Here is an 18,021-nt window from a genome sequence, read left to right as displayed (position 1 = left end):
CGCCGATCTGGCCGGACTTCGTCGCAGCTTGGCCGATGCAGTGCTGCGGTGTTCCACGCCGGCGAGGTGTCTCCGGCCACCAGGACGCGCAGGCCGCCAAGTCGCGAGCTGCGGAAAGCCGTCGTCCTCCACGCGCTGCAAGGAGGTCGTCTCTTCGGAGGAGGGGAACGGCGCTGCACGGTGGTCTTCCCCAGGCCCGCCATTCCGGCAGCAGCTGCTCGCCGGACTCCTCCGCCGGTGAAGTCCCCGACGGACGGCGTCTTGGCAGGAGTCCGTGGACCAGATCGTGTACGATCAAAGGTTGATCTTTTTCTGTATGTCAGCTTAAGCGCTCCATTAGAGTCCTCTGCAATTAGGATGCACACCTGTGTTTAGCAGCATTAGGCATGTTTAGTGTTCAGTAATTAAACCAAGAAGAAGCATGATGAAGAAAAGAAAGAAAAAAAAGTAGCTACATCAGCAGTGTTGATGTTGATTTCCAGTGCATTGCCGTGTAAATTATGAGCTCTATTTTATTACTGTGCTGATATGTAGCCTCATTTTAATTTTCAGGTTGATGGGAGTCTTGCAAGGAACTGAAGGAGGGTGGCTGGCTGCAGAGGTGTCCACGGCGTGCATGAGCTTGCCCGAATCCTCATTCTCCTCTGTGTCAACCCCCGACGCAATCAGCCAATTCATCCAATGACAGCAGCCGCTCCTCCCTCGCTGCGCACCCTCCCGCCGCCCGTCTCCTCCAGCCCTGAGCCTCCTCCCCTGCGCCATCCCTGCGTCCATACCACCGCCCTAGCGTTGACCACGAGAGAGGCAGCGCAGCCCGGACCATGGCGCCGCAGTCATGCCTGTTTGCCGGCGCCCGCGTGCACCTATGCGCGCGGCTCCATCGAGATGGCCGGACTTCGTCGCAGCTTGGCCAATGCAGTTCTCCACGCCAGCGAGGTGTCTCCGGCCACCAGCACGCGTCGGCCGCCAAGTTGTGAGCTGCGGAAGGCCGCCGTCTTCCACGCGCTGCAAGGAGATTGAGGTCGTCTCCTCGGAGCAGGGGAACAACGCTGTTCGGTGGTCTCCCTCAGGTCCACCATTCTGGCAGCACCTGCTTGCCGGACTCCACTGAAGGTGATGCCCCCAACGGCCGGCGTCCTCGCAGGAGTCCGTGGACTAGAGAGTTGGTGCAGGAGGCCTCCATGTCGTGGAGGATCAAAGGTTGATTTTTCCCCCTTTATGTCAGCTTAAGGGTTCCATTAGAGTCCTCTGTAATTAGGATGCACACCTGTTTAGCAACATTAGCCATGTTTAGCGTTCGGTAATTAAACCAAGAAGCATGAAATAGAAAGCGTAGCTAAGTAGCTGTGTTGATGTTTATTTCAAGGAGAATCGATTTTGTACAAACACCCGCACCCAACACCCATGCGTGTAAGTACAAAATTATTTCCAGTGCCTATGGTGCTGATATCTAGCCTCATGTTAATTTCAAGCTTGCCGGGTGTAACAGACCAACTTTGCTAATAAAATAATGTTGCTAAGTTGTTCATAAGCATGCATGCATTTGCATTGAATTGGAGAATTTTTGCACTAAAAAGGTTTTCAACAATGTTGCCAATGTGGTTGTTTGCTCTAATTAAAAATTTGTGCAAAAATCCACTTAAAATTTGGGTCAAAATACCCTAAAATCATCAAATTTTACCCTGTTTTTAAATCTCCAAAGAAAACCCCAAAACCTAGGGGGTTATGTGCAAAAAGCATGTCTTCTTCGACAGGCAGAGGCACAGCTGCCTGGCGCCCGCCCGGCCGTCGATGGCGCCGGCGGCCCGGATGCCTCCCGCCGCCCCCGGCGGCTTATAAAGCGCCGCCGCGCCAGGGGAGAACCCCCATTTCGCCACCGCCCCTCCTCCTCTCCCCTTCTCTGCAAGCCGGAGGAAACCCTAGCCCGGCCAGAGCTCGTCGCCGCCGCCGCTACCGTCCTCCCCGTGCCCCTGGCCCTCTCCCTCTCGCTCTCTATCGCCGCCGCCACGCGGGCCTGCAAGCGCCGCCGCTGGCCATCGCCGCCGTGGTCGCTCCGGCGACCATTGGTGGGCGGCGCCACCACCAAATGGTTCCCCGAGTCGCCCTGCCCCTTTTGCCCCTGCCCCCGCGCCCGATTGCGGGCTCAATCGCTCGATTGGAGCTCGAGACGTCATGCTGACGTCAGCGTGATGTCATATTTCCCTTTTTCTTTTTCTGTTTAATTCCAGTAATTGTTTAATAATTAATATAAATTCAGAAAAATACAAATTTATATATCATTTCGATCAGAAAAACATTTCCTATTCGTTTATACATGTCTCATACATGTTTGAACCCATTAAATGTGGAGCTTATTAGAAAAACCTAATACACCCCTCTTATATGGCGGTGTCCGATGTCGGAACCCACTTTAATACGATGATGCACCTAGGTTAACCAAATTCCTTTAACGTGACATATCATTCATATTGTATGCGCATTGCATTATGCCATGTCTTGAATGTTTATTTCCCTTTCCGGTATTTGGTTCTTCGCGATAGGATCTGAGCCGGAGTCCGACGTCAACGCCACCGAAGAACCGTACTCATCCGTCGAGGGACAAGGCAAGCCCTAACCTGGTTCATCTATGATTTCGAAATGCTTTTATCCGTGGTTCCTACATATCGCATACGATTCAAGCTGTCTTTTATCGGTAGATAGAGTTACCCTATCTGCTGCATGTCCGACCTTTGTAGCCTCGATACCCCGATCCACTTGCTCCTAGCATAACTAGGTTTGGCATGTGTGCGTCGCGAGAGCCTTTATCTCTTTATGCTTAGCCATGCTTAGTTTGTTACGCTACTACTCCGGTCTTCGGACTCGGAGCCTTACAATGAAATGAACTAGCATGACAGGTTGACGTGGTAAGTTTAGAGATGATGATAAACATGATTAAAGGCTCAGACGAGAGGCCACATTGGGATGTGGTGGGTTGTTTCGTTTCTGCCGACCATAGGAACCGAGTTCTCGCCTCTTGAACCAAGATCGAGCGTACAACCACACGAGGCCCTATTATGGTACCCTCTCGACTCACTAACTTGCCTAGTAGATTCCATGAGTCACATAGTTTGCGCGTTACCTGGTCATATGCATTGCATTTTGCTTGGGGGTTAAAGGTACATAACGAGGCGGGTAAGCGTGGTCGTGGTGGGCTGGGGTTGCGGCCTGCGGGAAACCCACCTCGGCTCACATCGTTAAGGACCGACTTCGGGACTTGACCCGTTACGGCGGAATAATCCTTAGCGCGTGACTCATGGTCTCGGCGACAGACAAGGTAAAGGTCGTGGTCAACCACCCTCTGCCGGCTTTCCAAGGAAGAGAGCTTATACGTTGGCACTAAGAGTCGGTTGGCGCGTGTGGGTAAAGTTGTGCACCCCTGCAGGGTTAAATCTTTTCGAAAAGCCGTGTCCACGGTTATGGACGACTTGGGAATGGATTCTGTGATCATAGACAACTTGAACCTAACCGTAAAACTTGGCAATCAATGTGTGTTTACGGATATCTTCTCCGGGTGTTGAGGGGGTAGTCCGAGGATAGTGGTTCGAGATGATGAAGATTGGTGGATACAACATGATGATCAATAGAGATAGAGATATCGCTCTCTTATCCCCTTTCAAAGGCTCTGAGTAGTCGAACTTCTCTTCTCTCTCATCTTACAAAGGAAAATTGGCTTTACGCAAAAGAAGATCTACCAGAAAGCCCGCATACCCGCTTTGCTAAAAGGTTGTACTAAGTCTTGCTTGAGTCCACTGTACTCAGCTTTGCATGCTTTTGTTTCGGATGAAGTCGCTACGACCGAAGGTGGTTTCTACGTTAACATCGATGGTTAGTTTGGAGTTCCCAGGCAGCAGCCTGCGACTTATGGGCTGGGACGTCGCTTTATGTTATGGCTTCTTAAGCCCTTTGCTATCTTGTTATTTAGAAATAACATAATTTGCTTCCGTTGCTTGTTGAATGTTGGGTCAGTGACCTTTGCGTGTAATAATTTGGATCTTACTCTGTTAAGAGTTGTAATATATCCTTTTGAGTCGTAGAGTCACTGTTGTGTTACCGATTCTCTCACTGTAGTCTTCCGAGCTCGAGGTTAGGCTTATGTCAGACGAAGATCTGGTATTTGTCTAACCCTGATCCCGGGGGTGCCACAGGTTTTGGTATCAGAGCAGGACTGCCTGTAGGAAACCCTTGTTCACTGGTCGATGTTGAGTCTAGTGGTTGCGAAAACTATTTGAAAGCTAAAGATTATTTGCAAAACTCCAAATAGGATTCTTTTTACTCCTTATCTCGGTGTCACTCTAATGCTGCGTCATCTTACCTGGTTTTGATTGGAAAAAGGTTTCACTTCTTTCCTATCAATTCAAATCTCTAGGATACACGGGTTTGGGTTATTTTTCTCCAATACTCCGTATCTGGTTGCTTGTCTCAGAGTTTCCAGAATGCCTCAGTTCATCTGAAGCATTGTCCCTTTATTCTTGCTTCGGGTGCTTAGCATCCAATTGTTGGTCTTTATGCGACATGGTGATGATATGTCATCTTTGCATTCCATCTTCATGGTTTGTGAGTCGGTTAGTAGTGTGTACATTTGGTATGCTTGTTTAACTACTATGATCGATACGATGATATATCTTCATATCACATGTCTTGTCCTTTAGCATGCTCATTGCATTCGGTACATGCTATCCTTCAGTTGAATCCTTCCGGTGAATCTGTGTCTCATGGTTCTTGTTTTCTCCTCACGATGTCAGGCGGTACTAGAAGTGGTGCTGGCCGTGGTCGTGGCCGTGTTCATGGCCGTGGCAATGGCCGTGGAGATGGTCATGAGGAGAATGTTGAACTTCCTCCTCCTCCTTCTATGGTCCAACTTATGGCCATGTACGAAGCCAATCGTGCCGACAACATAAGGCTCCTTGAAAGGATTGAGCGAAACACGGCTCGGCGTCATGAGGAACAAGTGGGGATCCGAAGCTTCATCCGCCTCACCCCACCGGTGTTCGGCTATTCCACCGAGCCACTTGATGCTGACTAGCTCCGCACCATCGAGCGCAAGCTTGAGGTTGCCCACGCTGCTCAAGCAGATTGGGTGAACTTTGCCACCTACCATCTTGAAGGAGCTGCTGGTTCATGGTGGGAAAATTTCCTGTTGATGCAGCCTGCCGGTCATGTCGTAACTTGGCCAGAGTTTAAAGCTGCCTTCCGTGCATATCATATCCCAGAGGGTCTGATGGATGAGAAAAGAGAAGAGTTTCTCAAGCTGACGCAGGGTAGTGGTTCTATCTGTGATTACCAAGGTAATTTCTATCGTCTTGCCTGCTATGCTCCTGAAGAAACTTCCACTGATGCCAAGAAGCAAGCCTTGTTCCGCAAGGGACTTGATCCTGAGCTTCGTCGAGATCTTCATCTCCTGGACTTCCCAACCTGCCAAGATCTTGTCAACAAGGCTATGAAGGCAGAAAGAGGAAAGGTGGAGTATGAGGAAACCCGCAAGCGTCCTCGAGATACTTCTCAGTCTTCTGGATCAGGCAATCAGCGCCGTCGTGTTTTCATTCCATACAGTGATGTGCCTCGTGCTCCTAATGCACAAAAGTCTTCTGGTTATGCTCCTCGCCCACAAGCTCCAAACAATGCCGGCGGAACAAACTATCGTCCCGCTATGGGTACTCCAGGCACTGGTGCGTGCTTCACTTGTGGTCAACCTGGTCACTACATGAAAGAGTGCCCCCACAATACTTCTGTTCGTGGTGCTCCACCAACAAAGAAGTTTACCAAGCCTCAAGTTGCTGGTCATGAGTCGTTTGACCCATGTCCATCTGCTGAAGCAGACTGAAGCCAGATCCAAGCGTCATAATGGGTACGCTTCGAATCAACTCCATTATAGCTACAGTTCTGTTTGATTCTGGAGCATCGCATTCATTCCTATCCCAAGAGTTTGCTCAGTTGCATGGGATTCCTTTTAAAGATATGCCTACCCCTCTTATGGTTCATTCCCCTGGTTCTAGTTGGTATACCGCTATGGTTAGTTATGGGAATAAAATCGAGATTGGATATCTTATTTTTCCAATTCCCCTCATTGCCCTCAAGTCAACCGACATTGATATCATTTTGGGCATGGATTGGCTAGCTAAATATCGTGCTGTCATTCATTGTGGAGCCGGGTCTCTTACTCGACCGATCTTTCCGGAAGCTCCATTACGTATTGGTCTTCGGCGACAACATCTCCATCAGCGGTACATATTCATGATGCTGAGTTGTATGCCCTTGATGTCTTACCTCCGCTTGAAATTTCTGATGTTCCGGTGGTTTGTGACTTTCCCGATGTCTTTCCGGAAGAATTACACGGCATGCCACCCGATCGAAGCGTGGAGTTTGTCATCGAGCTGGTTCCTGGAAGCTGCTCCTGTTTCTCGACGTCCTTATCGTATGCCTCGAGAAGAGTTGGTTGAGCTGAAGAAGCGGTTAGAAGAGTTAGAAGGGAAAAGATACATCCAACCCAGTACTTCATCTTGGGGATGTCCCGCACTCTTTGTCAAGAAGAGGGATACCAATGTTCCGCGTCTGGTTGTTGATAACCGGCCACTCAATGCAGTAACCATCAAGAACAAGTATCCTCTACCTCGAATCAATGATCTTTTCGATCAATTGAGTGGTGCCACAGTCTTTTCTAAGATGGATTTGAGATCAGGCTACCATCAAATCAAAATCCGAACGGAGGACATTCCAAAAACGGCGTTCATGACTCGTTATGGTCTTTACGAGTACACCGTCATGTCCTTTGGCCTCACAAATGCTCCAGCCACTTTTATGCGGCTCATGAACTCAGTGTTTATGGAGTATCTTGACAAATTTGTCATTATCTACATTGATGATATTCTGGTCTACTCCAAAACCGAAGAAGAACACACTGAACATTTGCGTTTGGTGTTGACCAAGCTTCGTGAACATCGTCTCTATGCCAAGTTTTCTAAATGTGAGTTACGGCTACAAGAGCTCATCTTTCTTGGCCATGTGGTCTCTGCAAAAGGTGTTGCGGTCATTCCGGATAAAGTTCAATCCGTTCTTGAGCTGGAAGACTCCTAAGTCAGCCAAAGAAATTCGGAGTTTTCTTGGATTGGCGGGTTATTACCGTCGATACATCGAGAATTTCTCCAAGATCGCCAAACCAATGACTGATCTTCGAAGAAAGATAAGAAGTTTGAGTGGTCGAGAAAAGGCTGAAGAAAGTTTTCAGTACATTGAAAATAAAGCCGACTACCGCTCTCGTACTTGTCCTTCCAGACACAAGCAAAGACTTTGTCATCTTTTGTGATGCCTCTCTTCAAGGGCTCGGATGTGTGTTGATGCAAGATGGCCATGTAGTGGCTTATGCCTCTCGACAGTTGAAGCCACATGAGCTCAATTATCCAACTCATGATCTAGAGCTTGCAGCTGTTGTCCATGCTCTTAAGCAATGGCGACCTTACCTCTATGGTAACCGTTGCGAGTTGTACTCGGATCATCAAAGCCTGAAGTATCTCTTTACCCAACCGGATCTGAATCTCGGAGCGGACAAGATGGTTGGAACTCATCAAGGACTATGATTTGGGTCTTAACTATCAGCCCGGCAAGGCCAACGTCGTTGCTGACGCGCTAAGTCGGAAGTCATATTGCAACAATCTGATGATCAAGCAATATCAACCTGCCCTCCATGAGGAATTTGCACGACTCAATCTTGAAGTTGTTCCTCAGGGATACCTTGCTAACTTAGAGGTGAAACCCTCTCTTGAAGACCAGATCAAAGCCGCTCAAAAGCGTGATTTGGGTATCACCAAGATCAAAGAGAACATTTCTAGCGGAGATGCTAAATGTTTCTCCGTCAACGATCAAGGTGTTGTCTACTTTGGTAACCGCTTGGTGGTGCCAAAGAAAAAGAACCTGAGAGAGCTTATCCTTCGAGAAGCTCATGAGTCTCCTCTATCTATTCATCCTGGAAGTACAAAGATGTATCGGGATCTTCGCCAAAGGTTACGGTGGACCCGGATGAAAAGAGAAATTGCTCGCTTTGTAGCTGAATGCGACGTTTGCCGTCGTGTAAAAGCTGAACATCAAAGACCAGTGGTACTCTTCAACCTCTATCTACTCCTGAATGGAAATGGGATGAAATTGGTATGGATTTCATTACTCGGACTTCCCAAAACTCGAAAGGAAGCAATGCTATATGGGTAATTGTTGATCGCCTATCCAAGGTTGCTCACTTCCTTCCTATCCGAGAAGACATTACGCGCTAGCAAGTTGGCGGATCTGTATGTTTCCCGAATAGTCTCTCTTCATGGTGTTCGAAGAAGATTATCTACGATCGAGGAAGCTTGTTTACTTCCAAGTTACGGGCCAGTTTCCAACAAGCTATGGGAACCCGTCTTTCCTTTAGCACGGCCTATCATCCTCAAACCGGTGGTCAAGCCGAGAGGGTGAATCAAATCCTTGAAGACATGCTCGAGCTCGTGTTATATCCTTCGGCAAGAATTGGGAAAAGTGCCTTCCATTTGCTGAATTCTCCTATAACAACGGTTTCCAATCTAGCTTCAGGCATGGCGCCTTTTGAAGCTCTTTATGGACGGAAATGTCGAACCCCTCCGAATTGGTCAGAAACCGGTGAAAGACAGTTCTTTGGACCGGACATGATCAAGGAAGCAGAAGATCAAGTTGGCATTATCCGAGAACGTTTGAAAGCTGCTCAGTCTCGTCAAAAGAGCAATTATGATCGTCATCATCAAGAAGTTCGCTATGAAGTTGGCGAGCAAGCTTATCTTCGAGTCACTCCTTTAAGAGGTGTCCATCGTTTCGGTATAAAAGACAAATTAGCTCCTCGCTATGTTGGTCCTTTCCGCATTCTTGCAAAACGAGGTACACTTGCCTATAAGTTGGAACTTCCTCCAACTTTTCCTGAAGTTCATGACGTCTTTCATGTCTCCCAACTTAAACGTTGCTTCAAAGATCCCATCCGTGGTGTTGATCACGAAACACTTGATCTCCAAGAGGATCTGACCTATAGAGAGTATCCTATCCGTATCCTTGATGAAGCTGAGCGTAAAACTCGGCGTCAAAACATCAAGTTCCTGAAAGTTCAGTGGTCTCATCACTCTGAGTCAGAAGCAACCTGGGAACGAGAGGATCGTCTCCGATCTGAGTACCCTACCTTCTTTTCTAAAACATAGGAATCTCGGGACGAGATTCTTGTAAGGGGGGTAGAGTTGTAACAGACCAACTTTGCTAATAAAATAATGTTGCTAAGTTGTTCATAAGCATGCATGCATTTGCATTGAATTGGAGAATTTTTGCACTAAAAAGGTTTTCAACAATGTTGCCAATGTGGTTGTTTGCTCTAATTAAAAATTTGTGCAAAAATCCACTTAAAATTTGGGTCAAAATACCCTAAAATCATCAAATTTTACCCTGTTTTTAAATCTCCAAAGAAAACCCCAAAACCTAGGGGGTTATGTGCAAAAAGCATGTCTTCTTCGACGAGCGAGCAGGCACGGCTGCACTGGCGCCCGCCCGGCCGTCGATGGCGCCGGCGGCCCGGATGCCTCCCGCCGCCCCCGGCGGCTCTATAACGCGCCGCCGCGCGCGGGGAGAACCCCATTTCGCCACCGCCCCTCCTCCTCTCCCCTTCTCCGCAAGCTGGAGGAAACCCCTAGCCCGGCCAGAGCTCGTCGCCGCCGCCGCTACCGTCCTCCCCGTGCCCTCCGGCCCTCTCCCTCTCGCTCTCTATCGCCGCCGCCACGCGGGCCCGCAAGCGCGCGCCGCCGGCCATCGCCGCCGTGGTCGCTCCGGCGACCATCGGTGCGGCGCGCGCCACCACCAAATGGTTCCCCGAGTCGCCCTGCCCCTTTTGCCCCTGCCCCCGCGCCCGATTGCGGGCTCAATCGCTCGATTGGAGCTCGACCAGAGCTCCCAGGGAGCTCATGGCCGCGCTGACGTCATGCTGACGTCAGCGTGATGTCATATTTCCCTTTTTCTTTTTCTGTTTAATTCCAGTAATTGTTTAATAATTAATATAAATTCAGAAAAATACAAATTTATATATCATTTCGATCAGAAAAACATTTCCTATTCGTTTATACATGTCTCATACATGTTTGAACCCATTAAATGTGGAGCTTATTAGAAAAACCTAATACACCCCTCTCATATGGCGGTGTCCGATGTCGGAACCCACTTTAATCTGATGATGCACCTAGGTTAACCAAATTCCTTTAACGTGACATATCATTCATATTGTATGCGCATTGCATTATGCCATGTCTTGAATGTTTATTTCCCTTTCCGGTATTTGGTTCTTCGCGATAGGATACGGCGGAGTCAGACGTCAACGCCACTGAAGAACCGTACTCATCCGTCTGAGGGACAAGGCAAGCCCTAACCTGGTTCATCTATGATTTCGAAATGCTTTTATCTCGTGGTTCCTACATATCGCATACGATTCAAGCTGTCTTTTATCGGTAGATAGAGTTACCCTATCTGTTGCATGTCCGACCTTTGTAGCCTCGATACCACGATCCACTTGCTCCTAGCATAACTAGGTTTGGCATGTGTGCGTCGCGAGAGCCTTTATCTCTTTATGCTTAGCCATTCTTAGTTTGTTACGCTACTACTCCGGTCTTGGACTGGAGCCTTACAATGAAATGAACTAGCATGACGGAGTTGACGTGGTAAGTTTAGAGATGATGATAAACATGATTAAAGGCTCAGACGAGAGGCCACATTGGGATGTGGTGGGTTGTTTCGTTTCTGCCGACCATAGGAACCGAGTTCTCGCCTCTTGAACCAAGATCGAGCGTACAACCACACGAGGCCCTATTATGGTACCCTCTCGACTCACTAACTTGCCTAGTAGATTCCATGAGTCACATAGTTTGCGCGTTACCTGGTCATATGCATTGCATTTTGCTTGGGGGTTAAAGGTACATAACGAGGCGGGTAAGCGTGGTCGTGGTGGCTGGGGGTTGCGGCCTGCGGGGAAACCCACCTCGGCTCACATCGTTAAGGACCGACTTCGGGACTTGACCCGTTACTGGCGGAATAATCCTTAGCGCGTGACTCATGGTCTCGGCGACAGCAAGGTAAAGGTCGTGGTCAACCACCCTCTGCCAGGCTTTCCAAGGAAGAGAGCTTATACGTTGGCACTAAGAGTCGGTTGGCGCGTGTGGGTAAAGTTGTGCACCCCTGCGGGGTTAAATCTTTTCGAAAAGCCGTGTCCACGGTTATGGACGACTTGGGAATGGATTACGTGATCATAGACAACTTGAACCTAACCAGTAAAACTTGGCAATCAATGTGTGTTTACGGATATCTTCTCCGGGTGTTGAGGGGGTAGTCCGAGGATAGTGGTTCGAGATGATGAAGATTGGTGGATACAACATGATGATCAATAGAGATAGAGATATCGCTCTCTTATCCCCTTTCAAAGGCTCTGAGTAGTCGAACTTCTCTTCTCTCTCATCTTACAAAGGAAAATTGGCTTTATGCAAAAGAAGATCTACCAGAAAGCCCGCATACCCGCTTTGCTAAAAGGTTGTACTAAGTCTTGCTGAGTCCCTGTACTCAGCTTTGCATGCTTTTGTTTCGGATGAAGTCGCTACGGCCGAAGGTGGTTTCTACGTTAACATCGATGGTTAGTTTGGAGTTCCCGGGCAGCGGCACTGCGACTTATGGGCTGGGACGTCGCTTTATGTTATGGCTTCTTAAGCCCTTTGCTATCTTGTTATTTAGAAATAACATAATTTGCTTCCGTTGCTTGTTGAATGTTGGGTCAGTGACCTCTGCGTGTAATAATTTGGATCTTACTCTGTTAAGAGTTGTAATATATCCTTTTGAGTCGTAGAGTCACTGTTGTGTTACCGATTCTCTCACTGTAGTCTTCCGAGCTCGAGGTTAGGCTTATGTCAGACGAAGATCTGGTATTTGTCTAACCCTGATCCCGGGGGTGCCACACTGGGTGTCTGTGCATGGCCAGTGATGCCATTGCAAGGAACTGAAGAAGTGGGTTCAGAGGCGTCACAGTGTGCAGGAGCTTGTCCAAGGCCCGCCGTGGCTACCTGGACGCTGCCGTTTCCGGAGATCATCGACATCAGCAACAAAGGTCAATTTTTTGTCTCTTTTGCCACCTATAGTTTTGGAAGTGATTATTTTGATTGCTGTTGAGGTATTGTGCCAATCGTTGGTGTGTGATACTACATGTCGATATATTGTGCAAGACACTGAGCTTTACTTGTTGCCGTACCCGTACCTTTGTTCTGCCCATTCATAATTCATTGCATATAGAAATAAAATGTTTAACATGCTTTGCTATTCAGCTAAATGGGTCTGTCTGGCCACTTACTGCATTTGTTGAAATGAAATGCAAATTAGTGCAATTGTTTGTTGCATATAGCGCAGAAATTTGTAGAGGCGAGAATCTCTGCATTTTTATGATTAGCATTGAAACTTGCTGAAGTTTTATGTTTCTGCAAGTGTTGTTGATCTGGCCATAACATTCAGCACTATACCCTGCTTCATTTTTTTATTTTGAAATGGGATAAACGCAACTACTCTTTGGTGATGCACATGTGGTTCTGGGACTCAACTTCCTGCTTATGATTAAAATCATATGCATGATCTTGTTCTGTTTATATTAATGCAGTGCGATTCTTTTCTGCCTTTTTCAGATTGGTCGGCTACATCTTTCTTCGAGTTGCTGATGCTGCCTGTTATCGATTTTGTTTGACATCTTGAAGTCGAAGGAGTTTTATTGAAGCCGTGGGTTTCATTTTGTTGCTTTGGTTACCACCTATCAATCAGAGAAGGAGAGCTGTTGCTAGGATTCGATGAAACTGGAGGAATTTTTTGGGGTTAGGATTTGTGGCTGTAGTATTCATGCTCCAGATGACATGAGATAGGAGAGTTTGTTGTAATACAATACAAGTGAAGTAGTTGTCCTGGGAGTTGCGTGGTATGTGTAACCTTCCGGTATTGGACCAGACTTGTCTATTAGATGTCTCGTGGAGTTGTGACCCAGATGAGCACTAGTAGTATTTAATTGTGTCGTGGAGTTGTGAAAGTCAGGAATACGCGGGAGAGGTCCGGCCAAATATTTGAACCGCTGAATTAAGCTTTGGTTATTAGGTGACTAGGACATTTGCCCGTGCGTTGCACCGGGTTAATTATTGAACATATCCAACCGCTCGATATTAAGAATGACATATATACGGAATATGAATTAGCAAAAATACTCTATTAGCAATACCATTCATGTAAAAAATCAGTATAGGATGATGCAACATACCTAAACAAAACTGAAGCCACGTCAAAATTTTGTTGATGAAGTGCAACATTTTGTACCATAACTATAACATTATATTCTTTATGATTCCAACCACTCCTACGGAACTCATATTTTCAACTTGTAAGAGGAAAACTGTGTTTGAAAGTTTATAAACAGACATTCTTCCAAATACGGGCACCGGAGAAACAAATAAAGTGTATGAAGCATAATTTAATTGGCTACCTTTAGTTCCTCGGTAGATGAATGTCATGCTTTAGTTATTTGAAAATTATGGATCTCTAAACTACAACTCCGGAACCAGATATCCAAAAATTATGGATCTCCCATATACAGAGATGGAAGGAACAGAGATGAAGAAGTTTATGATGTAAACCTATTTAACTTGGCAATTATCTGCAGGAAACATGGAGGCATACTATCTCCAGGTGTCATTTTCCCAAATTAGTTTCTAGTAACCATACACTACAGCTACTAATTGAAATAAAACGAAGAACATATGTGATATGCCTGTTACACTTTCCAGTAAACTAAGTAACTAACTACACCTAACAAATGTAAATTGCTTCCAAGTTAGTGGAAGGAGAGGATATGCACCTCAGACTGCCTTGGCCAACCACGGAACAGATTCAGCAAACTGTGCGTCTCCTCCATGTCAATATCAACAAATTCAGTAGTAGGTCGAATCCGCACCCGCCACATTCACAATCTGCCCCAGCTGAGAAGTTAAGATTTAGTGCTGGTATTTCGGTATTTTGGTGCTCACATTGAGATGATTGTGTGATCGTGTCGGCAAGCTAATCTACAGGTCAGTTGCGCAAGCAGGGTCCTGTGTCACGAGCAGTAGCGTGGATGATCCGCCGCCGGTACCCCGGGCTGGTGGCCTCGATTGCATGCAACAAGAACTGCATTCATCTCTAGCTGATGCTTTGCTCTGCATTTTTGTCCCTGCTCTACCTTGCTCTGTATTCAATTGAAGGCATGCCCCATTTCTTCCTGAGATTGTCCCTGCTAGCACTGCTATGATAATGCTTTGTTCATGCAGTTTTCAGAACAATCCATCAGTAATCAGTTCTCCCACCTGGCACTCCCGGATCCGGTCTTTTTAACGGTGGCTCATTTGGTGGCATTTAATTCAGCTTCGTGGTACCTAGGGAAATTCCAGGGATTTTGTTTTTAATCAACGATGATCGGTGCAAATTAGTCACGCACGTACGGCCACGCGGGCGGTAAGCCGGTAACGCGGGTCGCCCGCTCACGCGATCGAGATAGACACGGGGCGCGCGTTTGGGGGTCAAGCCCCCTCGATCGGGTCATCCTTAATTCCGTTCCAAGGAGGTTTGCCTTTGCCTGGCTGGCTCCAGCTACCGATCCACCGAGCCGCCAACAAACTGCGTCCGCGTGCGCTTAATTTTTCTGTCCATTCCAGACACAAAACCAAAACTCGCTGCCCCGGCTCGCGTCGTTGACTACTGCAACTGTCACTACGCGCGCGGCAGCGTATGTCGTCAACCCCGACCTGGAGCGCTTCGACGCCGACTTGGTCCGCGCGCGGAATTGATGGACCATGACACGTTGATTTGATGAGCCTCATCCTCGCCGCCAACTACCTCGACGTGCAGGGTCTCTTGGGCCTGGCCTGTAAGACGGTGGCCGACCGGACGAGTCGTCGGAAGACGCCGGCGAAGCAGATCTCTTCCGCTCTCGCTCCACCCAGAGTGCCCATGGAATTGCACGCTGGCAACCGCGAGCGACTCGTCGCTGCGCTCCGTGCCCATCTCTCCGCCTCCACCCGCCCTCTCCGTGGCCTTGTCCTCCTCCAGGGCGGCGAGGAGCGGACTCGTGACTCTACCGATCACGCCGAGCTTTTCAGGCAGGAGACCTACTTTGCCTATCTCTTCGGCGTGCGAGAGCCCGGCTTCTATGGCGCAGTCGACATTGCCTCCGGACAGTCCATCCTATTCGCTCCAAGGTTGCCACCTGCCTACGCTGTCTGGATGGGTCAAATAAAACCATCGTCTTATTTCAAGGATATGTACAAGGTTGACAAGGTCTTCTATATTGATGAGCTTGCACAGGTCTTGCAAAATCAGTTCAGTGATGAGCATGGGAAGCCTCTTCTTTTCCTCTTACATGGAAAGAGCACCGACAGTGGAAATTACTCGAAACCTGCTAGCTTTGAAGGCATGGACAAGTACTTTGACACCGACTCGAGCATGCTTCATCCTATCATAACCGAATGCCGTGTTATAAAGTCTGACATGGAGCTTGCCGTCCTTCAGTACGCTAATGATGTTAGCTCGGAAGCACACATTGAGGTTATGAGACAAGCAAAACCAGGAATGAAGGAGTTTCAGTTAGAAAGCATCTTTCTTCATCACGCTTACATGTACGGAGCCTGCCGACATTGCTCCTACACTTGTATATGTGCTACCGGAGAGAACAGTTCTGTACTGCATTATGGGCATGCTGCAGCTCCAAATGACCGGACACTAATGGACGGAGACATGGCTCTAATGGACATGGGAGCTGAATACCATTTCTATGGCTCCGACATCACATGTTCATACCCTATAAATGGGAGATTTAATAGACACCAGACAGTAATATACAATGCTGTCCTTGAGGCTCATAATGCCGTTATATCACATATGCGCCCGGGAGTAAAATGGATTGATATGCACAAGCTGGCAGAGCAAAGAATATTGGAATCTTTAGAGAAAGGAAACATTATCCAAGGTGATATTGGCGATATGATGGCTCGAAGGCTGGGAGCTCTTTTCATGCCTCATGGTCTTGGGCACTTACTTGGAATTGACACCCATGATGTCGGAGGCTACCCTGAAGGCTCAGAGAGGCCAAAGGAGCCAGGACTAAGCGCCTTGCGAACCATTAGAGAACTAAAAGAAGGAATGGTTATTACTGTCGAGCCAGGCTGTTACTTCATTGATGCTTTGCTGGGGCCTGTTAGAGATGACCCAATTTCCTCAAAGTTTTTCAAGTGGGAAGTGATTGAAAATTATAAAAGGTTTGGTGGTGTTCGTATTGAGAGTAATTTGTATGTGACCGCCCAAGGATGCAAGAACATGACAAATTGCCCAAGAGAGACCTGGGAAATCGAAGCGGTGATGGCCGGCGCCCATTGGCCTTTGCGTGCAAAGAACTAGAGATTATGTCTTTGTTTATGTGAGCTTTGGGTTTACCTTTTTTTTCAGTTGAATTAGCGCAGTCCTTCCAGTATAGCCGTTCCATAGACAATGTGGTTTGCATTCAGCTAGTTACAAGACGGTTCTCAAGTGCACTTACTTTACCATAATGCATACACCCTTGTATTTTACGACAACCAGATCACACATGCATGGCAGTATTTTACAATGTAAATTGTATGATTTAAATGATATTGTACTGAGCATCTTTCAGCAATACATGTGAGTGTGGTACGTGGACGCAAGATGGTTTTACAGCAAAGGGTTTCTGACAAAAAAAAATGCAATAGGCTGAACTCAGGAGTCGGGATCATTATCGTACCGAGTTCACCGTACCGAAACGACTGAGTTCGCGTCCTCGATGAATAAGATTCGATCCAGAGATGTGTACCCGGCCCTGTTGTTTCATGTTTTTGCTAGCCTCCTACTCCCGTCCCCCATTCTCTATGTACCGAAAACGTGTGGACCACAAATCTTTGCCACAAACGGCAATAGCGCGCACAATTGCGCCGTGCTAGAGTGTTATTAATCCTGAGCCCGCTGGTTGCACCTTCGCTAGACCGCAACCATGCCAAGCCAACTTTTTACCGATTTCAACTCATTCTTCCACGAAACAATTCACGAGCTTGACCAGAAAAAGCTGGAGAGATTTTGAGAAGGCAAATGCGAGTTCAACTCATCTTTTTTACAACAAGCACTTACCAACTTAGAGCATCTCCACTCGTGCCCCCGTCGAGGCCCCCGGCGAGCGTTTTTTCCATCCGGACGGCGTAATTCGGCCCAGTCGCGCCCCCGGTTCCTCGTTTTCGTCCGGATTTGGCCCTTCATCCATCCGGCGAGCCCACGCCACCCCGGCCCCCGGGGAGCGCTCGGGGACTCCGGACGAGTGAAAAGCGGGGAAGGGCCCGATCTGTCGGTGACTCGACGCACGAACCCCACCGCCACGTCGCTCAAAATCTCCCCCACCCCTCGTATCTCTCTCGCCGCCGGCACCACCCCGCCGGCTTGTTGCCCAGATTCCGCCGCCCCTCCTTCCCCACCTGCCTATATTCCGCCGTCTTTGGACGACGGCCTATCTGGCTGCTCTTCTGCCGGCCTGTTTTCCGGCCTGCTTGCTCCTCGTCGCTCGCGGCTCGGGTTGCCTCGACCACGCCCGTCAGGTATTCGTCCATTTGCCTCGCCGGCCATGGACTCGGACGAAGAGGAGGAGCAGATGTTCGTCGAGCTTATGCAAGAAGAGATGGCAGCAGCCGCCCAAGACGACGAGCACATGATGATCCTTGGTTGCTTGGCAAGCATGTACGCCGGACCGGCAGGCGGGTCGACGTGGTGGGTCGGCACGAGGTCGCCGGAAGTGCAAGCCGAGACAGCGAATGGAGGGCTACTGCATGTTGTACGCCGACTACTTCGCCAGACAATCCATTGCACGGTGAGAGTGTTTTCCGGCGTCGTTTCAGGATGAGCAGAAAGCTATTTCTGCAAATT

The 18,021-nt window shown here is 48.2% G+C and overlaps 1 protein-coding gene across 1 annotated transcript; it reads left to right on the top strand.

Moving 5' to 3' along the window:
• Positions 1 to 15,006: 15,006 nt before the first annotated feature.
• LOC124664934 (xaa-Pro dipeptidase-like) lies at positions 15,007 to 16,497 on the top strand. The gene has a single exon (XM_047202346.1). The coding sequence runs from the start codon at positions 15,055 to 15,057 to the stop codon at positions 16,495 to 16,497; it is 1,443 nt and encodes a 480-aa protein (XP_047058302.1). The 5' UTR covers positions 15,007 to 15,054.
• The last annotated feature ends 1,524 nt before the right edge of the window (positions 16,498 to 18,021 follow it).

The sequence above is a fragment of the Lolium rigidum genome, chromosome 6 (assembly GCF_022539505.1).
Source record: "Lolium rigidum isolate FL_2022 chromosome 6, APGP_CSIRO_Lrig_0.1, whole genome shotgun sequence".
Taxonomy (NCBI): Eukaryota; Viridiplantae; Streptophyta; class Magnoliopsida; order Poales; family Poaceae; genus Lolium; species Lolium rigidum.
Note: the sequence above shows the minus strand (reverse complement) of the source record. Positions and strands in the feature narration are given on the sequence as shown.